Genomic DNA, 12,588 nt, shown 5'->3' with positions numbered 1-12,588 from the left:
GATCCGAGGGGTATCACAACTAATTATATTATATTGATGCATATATTATATGCATAAATATAAGGGTAAAGTGCATTAAACCCCCTTGAACTATTGGGATATGTGCAAGAAATCTCCCTGAATTATAAAAATTACAAAAAAAACCTCTGAACTATTGGGGTATGTGCAAGAAACCCCCCTAAACTATAAAAGTTGCAAAAAAACCCCCTGAACAATCTGGGTATGTGCAAAAAACCCCCCTGAACTATATATTTTTTTGCAGTTTACCCTATCCAAGCGAATTGATTAACTGAAAGGGACGATAAAGCCGAGGAATTTGTTGCTGGGATTGGTGGGTCTCTTGTCATAGCTCCATCATAGCCGTTGCACCACTAGCTAGATCCGTCGGCCATATATATCGCACTTCTCTGCACCATTGCGTCAGCCCATCGCTGTCACCGTCTTGCCCGCCGTTCAGCTCACCTTGCTCACCAGTCCATTCCACTGTCCATTCCAATCTCGCCGGCCCATTCCGCCATTTTCATAGCCGAGCACATCGCCTTCTGTGTTTCGAGCACACAGCCGTCCACAGTTCACCACCGAGCCCCCTTGAGCTCGCCGCCTCCTCTACAGTTCATGGCCGAGTAAACCGAGCTCTCATCATAGCCGAGTCCTCCGCGTACAAGCCGCCATCATCCGAGACCGAGCTATCCCGCCGACCTTAAATTTCTTTGGTCTCTTCTCTCTCTCTCTAGCTCTCAGTTTTGGGTTGTGTTGGGTGAAAGACATCTTTTGGCAGAAAAAAAAAGTAAGAAGTGTATAAGTTAAAACGACGCAGTGTACGTGTTATAAGGGTAAACTGGTCTTTAAAATTTTCGGTACCAGAAGCTGATGTCATGGGGGTAAATTGCAATAAAATCATAGTTCAAGGGGGTAAATTGCAACAAAATCATAGTTCAGGGGGGTTTTTTGTAGTTCAGGGGGGTTTCTTGCAAATGACCAATAGTTCAGGGGGGTTTAATGCACTTTACCCTAAATATAATAAGAATTACGTAGTTTTTGGGAATTGCCAACGCAGCACCGTCACCACCGGAAGAAGGAAGTCGAGTAGAGGACAGATGTGGGGAATTATTCCATGCGGACAACTACAATTGACTTCATTTGGGGTTTAAAGGGTATAATGGTTATTAAATGATTACAATAGCAGTTTATTCATATACTATCTCAGTCCCTTAATAATCGTTGAATTTTTCATTTCACACTTTTTAAGGCAACAACTTTTATTATATTTTATTAGGTTAGCAAAAAATACATTTCCAAGTTTGCCCTTCCTTAAAAAGTAGAGTATTGATTTTTAATGAGGTCTACTTATTTTTGAGTTTCAAAAGTAATAGTATGAAAAATGGAATTCACTTTCTTTTAGGGGTAAATTAGGAATGTAATAAAAAGTAGTGTATTGATTTTTGAAATGTGACAACTAAAATGGGACAGCAAAAAATGAGATAATGGACTATTAATATGGGACGGAGGAAGTAATAATTATAAAAGTGGCATGTGATAGGCACACGTTTGTCTCCCATTAGTTTTAGACACCAAATAAATGAAATGGGTGACATGTTAGTTTTTAGAAAATTGGTGGGGTGATATGATAGATTCTTTAGTATAAGGGGTTATATGTTTTGGAATAATAGAGGGGGGTTTTATGATTTTAACCCTTAAACAAAATTAATTATATTCCTATAACTTCTAGAATGTACCTTTCGGTACCAATAGTCGTGACTTTTGGGTTTGGGTTTGGGTTTGGGTTTGGACCAATAGTTATTTTGGATTTTAACAAACAGTCATGTCTTTTGTAAATAGCTTTTGCACCCTTTAATACCTGTAAATAGTTTTTGCACCCTTTAATACCCCTATAAATAAAGGTGGCTTAGTTTAGATTCTTAGACGAACATAATTTTCTTCTCTCTCCCCCATTTATTCAGTCTTCATTTCAACAGTTTTAAAAACTGTTGAAAGAATTCTTTTAGCATTGCTAAATCTAAAAATTCAAACTTCTTTTGTATTCTGGGAGTGTTTGGCTACACAATCAGATAGCATACTCAATTAGTGTGGAGACAAATAACACTTCAAGGAAAATGAATACACCGCTTCAAAGTTTATATTATTTTTGTTGCCTTCAATATACTATATATATATTATTCTACACAATTTCTTCAACAGTTTCATTATGCTTTGAGGGGTTGTTCAGTCCCCTTATGTTCCAAATGGCTATTCATACCATTTGATATTGTTGAAAAATCTACCAGCTGGGAGCAGAAACCCCATCGAGGGATTAGTGGACCTTTGTTCGCATGCTTCTTCTTTATTTTACAGCTCTCTTGGACTTTGATTTTGTCAGATCAGTAGCAAGACTGTGGGAGGAATCACTCTCTGGTAAACTGGAGTAACCAACACCAGTTTCTGGAATTTGGCGGGTGGTCACCAAATAATTCAAAGGGGAGGTGGGGATGGGATAAATGCTATCAAGGATAGGTTTATCTTCATGGGAGGTCAAATGATTAAGATGGTGTGAAGAAGAAAGATCCACAGTAAGCTTGTTATTTGGTTTAAAGTAGTGAGTGAAGACATTTTGGCCCTTGGTAGAATAAGACATGGAGCTGGGGTGGAGGTGAATGGGGTGGTGGATCCCTATTGGTAGGTGAATCCCTAAAGGGAAACATGTGAGCTGTTGTTAGGTATGGGGTTAAGATTTGGTGGTAGGAACAACTTGCCATTCAGAGGAGGGTTGAGGAGACTTCATTGGAGATGATATGGTTTGTTGTATGTGGCACGTTTTATTTATGTGACCAAAAAATTAAAAACTATAGCAAATTGCAGCGTAGCTTTGGTACTTTACAGTGACATTGATCACTTTCCCTCAGCTGGGATGAAGCTTAAAGACAGATAGGAAAGCATAATTGGCTTTGATCTCCACACAAACCCTAGCAAACCTTGTCTTACTTCTTTCTGTTATGGAGTCAGCAAACAGAGATGTCCAATACTGCTGGCCATATAGCTAAGACCAGGTCCTGTCCAGTGGGAGTCCAAACAACTTGATCCATATGATAGCAAGGAAGTGGATCTCTCTTTCTGGAAAGATGGCTCCCAAATTTTTAGAATTAATGGTTTGGTAGCTAGGGACCAGGGTCCCTCAGCAAACACTTTGTTACATTCATCTAGAAAGGAGAAATGAAATTTTAAGAGACCCTTCTTAGAGCTGGTAACCTTCAGAAGGCCTTTACCAGACCAGAGCTGACAGTGGTTGGTAGATAACTTGGGAAGGTTTCCATGTGCTTGATGGTCTACCAGGTCACATTGCTAGGGTGGTTGAGTTGGATCGTTCTTGATTCCATTTAATAAAATTTCTTGCTTTGTTTGGTTAAAAAAAAAAAAACTCTTAATCGTGTTTGAAAAAGATAATGGAGAGAGAAGAATACTTTAATATGAATGAGAAGAGTATAACTGTAATTCACTCATTAGTTCCCTATAGGAAGGATACAAATGCATGTTATCGTGCAAAATGTTTGGTACTCCCTTAAAATCCTTTCATTTCCTTTCACATTGTGTAAAACCAACACTACTTTCTCTCCATTTCCTTTCTTTTCTTACTCTCTCATTTCTCTTCAATAAACTGACCCTGATACTAATTTTGTATTTACTTTATTTTTTAAAATTAAACCCATATCAAATAATAATCATATGTTTACAAGAAAAATGATGTTGGGTATATGGCTCGTGTGCAAAAATTAGTTTCCTTTTTCGTTTGAGCTACATCTATTTTAGAGTTGTGACTGATATGGTAACTCCTTATAATCAAGTTCCGAAATACGTGTCTAACAAGGAATTGTTTTTGAAGAGTCTATAAATAGTGATTTGTTTAGGTAGAGAGATAAAGAGAAGATGTAAGGGGTTGGTGAGTTTTGTGTGAAGAGAAGAGAGTATATGTAATTCTTGTATATGTAACCTTGAAAAGAAAGAGTTTCTGGTTTTCTTAGTCCAGAAAAGAAAAAAAGAGTGAAAGAGTGTGGGTTTTGACATCCGTAATTATATATATATTCTCTTCCTTATATATAATAGTGAAATCTCTCAATCAACGTGACACGAAATTTAGATGAATCATATAAAATATTATATTGTGTGTAGATGTGTTTAATTGTCGTTATATATTTGTGTGACGATGATGCTTGTAATGAAACAGTTGTAATGAAAGAGTGCATTTATATTCCTAACAAAAGTGCCCAATTGTCATCTTATGAATTGATCAAGTTAATATATTTTCTTTCTTGGTCTGAAATAGGCCCAAAATTGAGGTTATTCCTGCACCATTTTACCATATCCTATAATTTGACTCGGGCTTTGGATAAGACACAGGAAAAAACAAACGTTTTTTTATTTTTATTTTTTTTCTACTTATGTTTAGGCCAAATGTATCTATGAAGCGTTAAGAGCCTGACCAAATTTATAAACTATGTTTGATCCAATTCTCTGAAAATATGTTTGAAAAGTTCCGCCAAAAAAAAAAAAAAAAAAAAAAAACTCTTAAGTTTTGTTTGTTTAGACGTAAAATATATATATATTTTTCTGGTATTTAATTGTCGTAAAATATTTACAAAGAAAAAAAATATTAAAATTTAATAAAAATAATTTATCCATCAATTTTTTGCAAGTTATGGAGTATTTTACATGTCGTGCCCGATGGACTCGATCTCAACCTCGATGTAAACCTTTGCCAAACACCGACAAAGTAAAAGTAAAAGAATATTTTACCTGAAAAAAAAAAAATATTTTTCAAAAAGAATATTTTATATTCAAACAAATGGAGCCCGAAGCCCGGCTTCAAGCTTGGACGCCTCTAACTTATAATCTAATATTCTTACCTTGAAAATAATAATAATAAAAAACAACAAACTAGGATTTTAAACTATTTTTTGTTTTTCAGTCCTCTGTTTATCCAAACAAGTCCGTAATTTTCTCATTTACTTCTTATTGAGATTTAGAGTTTGACCCAGCTCTAGTTGACATTAACTAAATTTTAGTTGACCACCACCATTAATTTGAGCCTAGAGTGAAGTAAAGCCAACCCAATTCAATCCACAAATCACAGAAGTCATTGTTTGGTTTGGGTCGAGATCTGAATAAGAATTTAAGGCCCAACAAATCATGATTTGAAAAAGTCTAATAGCTTTGGTACAATAAAGTATTAGAAACAATTTCTTTAACCAAGATGCAATCGGTATCTGTAACATCTTGCTGATAAACTCTTTATGAACTAATATTGTAAGTGGTCCTCTCTCTCTCTCTCTCTCTCTCTCTCTATATATATATATATATATATATAATTATATGATCTTTCTATTGCCAATAGTCTATGGTTAGGAATTCATTAACACCACTAGCACAATTAAGTTTAGAAAGAAAGGGAGGTGAAATGGTTTCTCATGTGGTATGGTTGGTGACTAAACAACCACCTTGACATCATTGTGTACATTATAAAAATGCCTTTATTTCCACATGACTTCACAGACCAATCCAAATTTCAACACTCTCTCTCATTTCTCTTCAATACCATGGAAAAGTAACTACCAAAGAAAACACATATATTACTTGTCACAAAGAAGTGTAGTTGTAATAGAAGTTGAAAGAGCAACAACAAACATGAAAGTCAATTATGGTATTGAGGTCTCGAGTCAAAAACACATTGATGAGCTTGGAAGTTGCAGCAATAGAAGTTTATTCACTTAACAAACAGAAAAGAGATAAAAAGATTAGCAGAATTAAAGCTTGGCAAGGTGAAGCTCAAATTGGGCTGCTTTTAACGAGTCCGCACTGACAGCTCGGCTGATAAGATCTTACGTATCTATAGTTTCATTGATGCAGGTGATTTGCGAGCAATTGTGTGTATTCGGAGTTTGTAAACCCTCCAAGAGTTTAAAGTGACTAACGGTAGGTTGATTTTTCGTTACCCAAAAAAAAAAAAAAATGAAAAAGAAAAAAAGGAAACAGAAAGCTGCTTTAGAGGCTAAAAGCAGCAAATGAAATTGTCATCTAAGCAAAATGCTTCAGATTTGTAAAGAATTAATGAATCTGTACACAATCTTGAACCTTTTGAAGGAAAGAAATGGTAGAACCTGAATGAGTTAGCTAGAGAGCATACTCACAAGTGGCTCATGCTTGTGGTTAGTTCCAACCCACCATGGCTTGAACCCAACATGGCCATTGCCATTGCTGTCTTCTTCAATAGGAGCAGGCAAATTGAGATCAAGAAGGTCTCGAATTTCCGGAATTGGCTTCTGAATGACAATGGTCTGGTGGCTTCTGGCCTCAGAGACACCAATCAAATGTGATCTCTTGTGACCACCAAGAGCTTGGCCTGATGAGAACACTTTGAAGCAAATGGGGCATTCATGTCCCTTGCTCTTCTTTGACCCATAACTCGTCCCGGCCTTTTCGCCATAGCCTGCAAGCTCTTCCTGCTCAATGTGATTCTCTCTGTTGGAGGACTTGATGAGCTTGTCCTGAGCAATAGGGTAAGGAGAGATCTCAGTTTCTATGCTGTTGTTTTCGCTGCTATCGGTTTTCGAAGCAAAGCAGCCTTTGATCTTCTTGTGGCTAGCTCTGTGGCCTCCAAGAGCTTGGTATGAGTGAAAGAACCTATTGCAAGTAGTACACTCAAATTTGCTTCTCTTCTCAGAGTCAAAAACACCCAATTTAGGATCAAAAGAATCACTACACTTTCTCTTGTTTGAACTACACTTTTTAGAACCCAATTCAGCATGATCAAATCCAGTTTCATTGATTGAATTCTTCCCCAATTCAACTACATATTCATCCACTTTAGACTTGCTAAAGTTGTCACTTTTAAGCAACCCATTTGCTAAAACTTCTGATTTGTTCAATTTAGACCCTTTTCTTGAAAACCCAAAATCAGCAAATTCTGATTGTTTCTCAGGACACTGTGATTTCTCAGAATCCAAAACAGTAGACTCTAACTTCCCATTTCTTAGTTTCTTGAACTTGAGAGATTTCTTAGCTTCCAAAAACTCAGAATTATTATCTGAGGACTCAGCAACAGAGTTCAAACCACCCCATTGAGTCACATCCTTTGAGAGCATCATCAAACAAATAGCAACCTCTTCTAGTTCTTGCTCAATCTCAGAAACAGTAGATAAAGAAGAGGAAGAAGCTGTAGTGTTGGTGTACCTTGTTGTTACTCTTCTTGACGATCTCTTCCTCCGATTCGACGCCGCGAATTCGCTGTCAGATTGGCTGTCTGTGACCTGTCTGTGACCAGCACTAGTCCATGAATCTTCCCCCACAATGTTTGAGAATCTCTCAGAGTGACATTTCATGTGGCCAAACAAGGCCTTCCAAGATTGAAAACCTCTGCCACACTCTCTGCAGAGCTTATCATGAAGCAGAGTAGTACCATCACTTGAATCTGCAAATTTACATGTCTTCTTGGGGTTGTCTCTGAGGCCATAAACAGTGGCATTATTAGCTTTGTTTCCACCATTTTTGACAGATGAGAGCTTCTTTTTGGTGAGCTTTCCATCAGTTTGATGATCAGCTGAATTGATCAGATGAGACCTCATGTGACCTCCCAATGACCTACCACATGGGAAGCTTTTGTTGCAGAACTTGCACACATGTAGTTTCATGTGTTGATCTTCTTCCATGGATCAGAATTGCAATAAACAAATCAGATTACCCAAAAAAAGATCAAATCTGATCACAAATTTGAGAAAAAATGCTACAGTTTCGATCTCATTACACTCTGCCAATGAAATGGAGGAACAGAGTATATAACCAACTGTGGCCCAGAAAATAAAAAAAGAAAATAGATAGAAAGTTCAAATCTGATGAGAAAATTCAAGTGGGTGATGAGTGTTCTTGATATTTTCACAGATTAAAATTGAATTATTGGGCAAGAACAAGATCTGATGTACAGGGGAAGCAAAGAAAAAAGGAAGCCTATAGTGGGTATGTAGTGTCTCTCTGTCACTAGTAGCTCTCGAGTAGTTGAAATTTGAAGGAAAAGATCAAATTCGAAGAGGTGGGTTTGTTACCTTTGTTGCTGCTAATGATGGCGATGAACAAGCCAAAGAAGAAAAATTAAAAGAGTGAGAGCGGTTTACTCTCTCTCTTTCTCTCTCATCGTGGCTAGTTCTTACTTTCTCTCTCTACAAAAACTCATCACGACTATACTTGGGGAGGAGAAATCCATGCATGGAAAGCAAAGATTAAAAAAAAATAAAAAATAAAAAATAAAAAAAAGTAAAGGGAAGAGAGCAGCACGTGTACTCAACTGAGAATCCTACGCCAACCTTATCTAACGGCTGAGATTTGTCCGATTGAGAATTCAAAGACCCAAGCAAGAGCAGCCTCCTACTCAAAACTATAACTGCTTTGCCTCGTATAACTATTCCTTCCTTTGTCCTGCTATTAAGGAAGCCCACTACACCAAGTGAAAAAGGTTCCACTCTCTGGACGTTATTACTTTGGAGTTTGGACTCTCTCTCTCTCTCTCTCTCTCATCAATTTAATAAAAATTACAAGGTTCCAACAAGGTGGGTCCCTTGGATTGCTTCAAAACAATTAGTACTTTAATATGCAATGAGAAAATGCCATTTCACTCTTATTTGAGACAATGTATAGTTATTTTGAGCAAATTACAAGGGTAGTTTGGTCATTAAACTATTGTTTACACCAAATGATTGGTTAGGAATGAGTCCTAGAGCAGGTAATTGTAGATAAAGGGATAAGTGTTAAAAACACCCTTAAAGTATTCATAACACTTTTATCCCTTATTTAAAAAGGCCTGCAAAAAATATCCCTATTCTTTTCAATTTGTGCAAAACCCCCCTCCCCAATTAATATAATACCTATTTTATCTTTTTACTCTTCCAAAAATGCCCCTACCAAACCTTATTATCCACCCCAAACCAACCATCAGGCAAAGCGAGTTTATGGTTTCACGGCCGGTGGAAAAAGTCAAAAAGAGATAAACCATTACGGAGCTGTCCCGCAGGCAAGAGGACGCACTTGCATTTGAGATGCCCCAGCTTCGTTAGTACGTTATCGGCGATCTGGCCGTTTAATTGTTCGGTTCAAAATCGCTAAGCTTAATGTTACCCGCCGTCGAGAGTCGCCTTTTTCACCGGTGACGCTCTTGAATGAAGGGTTGGGTTGGTTTTTTGGAGCTAGATCAGGGGGGCCTTCTTCGCCGATCGCTCATGTCCCCACCCCGACCAACTCGCCTCAGTCGCCTCTTGCGAAGGGGGTGGCTCTGCTGGCAGACTGGATTAACTTGTAGGGAAACTCTGTTTGGACCTCTGAGAACTCCTCCTATACTTCGCTCGCCTCATCCATTTGAGGGAGACCAAGTCAGCAAGCTTTTGATAGTTAGGAACTTTTGATGCCCTTCTCTTGGGCTTTTGCTTCACCTTTGGTAGTACACAGAAGTTGATTTTTGTAGTGAAGCATATGCATATATGAATGAAGGTGGTACCTTTGCACATCATTGTGATCATCAATTTCTCAAGTCGCGTTCAGCTCCACCATAAAGGAAATAAGATAAAAAAAAATGAAGAAACCTTCATAAACCAGATTTGAGAAGGTGGGCCGATGAAAAGTGGGTTTGAGGCTTTATGTTTGGTTGATCAATTTGTTGATGAATTTTCTGAGTTCTTGATTACAATAGGCCGAATTGGTGAATTGGGTTGTCATCTTCTTTTCCTCCGGCAAACTAGGCATGGTGGGGTATAGATTGTGGCTTTTTAGTCATTTCACAAAATATTAAATTTTTATATATATTATTAAATGTGTAGTTAAGGGTATTTTAGTCATAAGTGTTTCAGTAGGACTTATTTGCACAAATATCATAGTTTAGGGGTGTTTTTTGCACATGAAGGGTGCAATATGCACTATATGCATACTATAGGGGTGTTTTTTGCACTTGACCCGTAGATAAATCTCTAAGTTAGTACGTCACTACATTGAGTAATGCAAGTTCACAGTTGAAGCTACCAAAGGGCCTTTGGCCCAATGGTATAACCTCCCCATCTTCAAAGAAGAGGAGAGGGGTTCGAGCCCCGACGTGGGCAAAAATGTGTGTGTGTGTTTACTTTACCATTCAAAAAAAAAAAAGGTTCACAGTTGAAGCTTTGTCCAACCATATCCCTTGCATACTTGTATTTATATATAATAAATATATATATACACATACACATATATACATCAAAATTATCTTGTGCTAACCAGTGAGCAAAACATTTATTCATATTTCACACCATGTTTGAATGACAATTGGATATGATTATTCCTTTTTTTTTTTGGTAATCGTCTTTTTTATATTCTTCATATCCAGCGGCCATCCAAGTTTGATGTCCATAAATTTTTTCCATCACCGATGAACCAAAAATCATTTATTATATATATTTACAATATTTCAAAATAGGTACGGTATTTCAAGATCTTTTTGTGAGTTATACGCAGTGGAATATTTAGAAAGTTTTATATTTTTAGAAACAAATTTGTGTCTTTCCAACTTTACTTATTTTAGAAATTAAATAATTAATGTCATGCAAGATAAAATAAAGTAAAGTAAAGAGGTAGAGATGACATCAAGATTTTTAGCGAGAAAACCGTAGTTGATAAAATAAGTCAACTATTTGCGTGGGAAAAACCTCGTGGACTGTGCAGTCCAAAGTAAACTGATCCACTATGTGAAACAAAAAATACTGAACTTTGACTCTGGCTCACACCCTATTGTTCTACCAAATACTAATAGCTGACAATCATCTGGCTTTGCGACGTCCCGTCCAACAACAACTTAACCTCAGAGTTATGCTTGATCTTTGTAGAAGAGCAGCAGGTTATTCAAACAACACTCCTCGAATGCTTTGGCCCTGTGATCGGTTTTACTTCTATTCTTTAATATCTGAATTCGACGTAAAAGTAGATCTGCTTTTCTTTGATTGTTGTAGATGCAACTGTATGATCACGATCAGGATTTGAACAACACTCTAAACTCACTCTTGTGTTTATGTGTATGTTCTAGAAAGACTGGCCGAGAACATAATCGTCCTAAGGCTTTTAAAAATAGTGAATTGATAGTGCAAAAGCCATTAATAAACATAGATGTGTATCTGGGTTTATATATAATTTTCCAATATCTAATCCTTCTGAAAATAAAGGAAATTTTGTGCATAGGACTTTTGGTAAGATTATAAACCAAATAGGAAGTTTAAAATTGATCAGGACAAAGATACCTAAAGCTAAAGCAACAGTGGTACCGATAGCCAGATGTGAAATCGGTTCCCAAAGGACAAAATAGAATTCTTCGAAGGACAGTTTTTTGAACCAGTTCCCAAATGTGGTACCGGTTCCCACTTGACAGAATTTAATCAGAAGATGGTAAATTCTATTTTTGGTAACTTGGAAAATATACCTTGTAGGTATTGTGTCCTAAGTGGGAAACGACTTCCTAAAAGTGTTGTTCTTACCATTTTTTATGATCTCAGTATTTTTTCTTTTGAACAACCTTTCCATTCCGTAGTTGTTGTCGATTCTAATATGGTAACTTGAATTACAACTTGACTAGGACTTGTTTTAACAACGAATATTGCTAATTACAAATTTATATCTCACAATCTCTCCCTTTAGCAATTTCGTGACAAAACCCTAAAAACAAGTAAGCAATCTGCCAAAACAGAAAAGTAAATTACAATTTTGTTTAAGGAAACATGGAATGTATTCTTCTTTGTTTTTTTCTTCTCTTGGGTAAAATTTCACCTGATTTCCTGCACATGAATCAAGCAAAACTACCAGTGAAAGTTTAATAAAACAAGTTATAAAACAAGCTAAAAACTCCCCCTGAATAAATTATTCAATTTTTCAGTATTTTATTCCCCTTAAATTAACCATTGTTCTCCCCCCTTTTTGGAACAAAATTGACAAAGCAATTAATAGGTTTTTAGAGTAGAAAAGGAACTAAAAGAGAAATAGTGAACAGATTATTACATGTCATTAAGCAAAAGATAATATCCAAAAATAATAAGTCATAACAATGTAAAAACTGAACAAAACATGATACATGTATGATATGACCATAGAATCAAGCATCAACATCTCCCTCAAATGGAATAGTAGTAGTCAGAATCTCATCATCACCATCATCACTACTACTACCACTACTATCCCCATTATCCTCAGCATCATCATCTGTCTTATCCTCATCTCTCTCAACCTCAGCATCTAGTGACGGCTCTAGAGGGGCTGGTTTATAGACGTTATTTCAAGTGGAAGACAATACCATGTACTGTTCACTATCTTTGGAACATCTAGAACATCCCGAATAATATCTTCACTGACAATATAGTCATTGCCAAACAAAGAAACCTCAAAATATCCACTATCATAGACTTTTCGGATATTTGAGTAAAAGTAATGTGCCATGTCTGGGTTGTAGGTACGCTCCATCTTCGTGAAGTAAAGCCAATTGTTCTTCTCAATGAACTCAACAAGTTTCTTCAAATTGACATTCCTTTCCTATTTTATTGGACCGCCCTT

General features: G+C 36.7%; 1 protein-coding gene across 1 annotated transcript; it reads right to left on the bottom strand.

The window, feature by feature from the left end:
• Positions 1-6,064: 6,064 nt before the first annotated feature.
• LOC132286922 (zinc finger protein ZAT4-like) lies at positions 6,065-8,475 on the bottom strand. The gene has a single exon (XM_059789355.1). The coding sequence runs from the start codon at positions 7,692-7,694 to the stop codon at positions 6,156-6,158; it is 1,539 nt and encodes a 512-aa protein (XP_059645338.1). The 5' UTR covers positions 7,695-8,475; the 3' UTR covers positions 6,065-6,155.
• Positions 8,476-12,588: the final 4,113 nt, after the last annotated feature.

This window comes from Cornus florida, unplaced genomic scaffold (genome assembly GCF_030987335.1).
Source record: "Cornus florida cultivar Cherokee Brave unplaced genomic scaffold, ASM3098733v1 CherokeeBrave_3.0.0_Hap2_Chr11, whole genome shotgun sequence".
Classification (NCBI taxonomy): Eukaryota; Viridiplantae; Streptophyta; class Magnoliopsida; order Cornales; family Cornaceae; genus Cornus; species Cornus florida.
The sequence above is the reverse complement of the archived record's forward strand: the minus strand, read 5'-3'. Positions and strand labels throughout refer to the sequence as shown.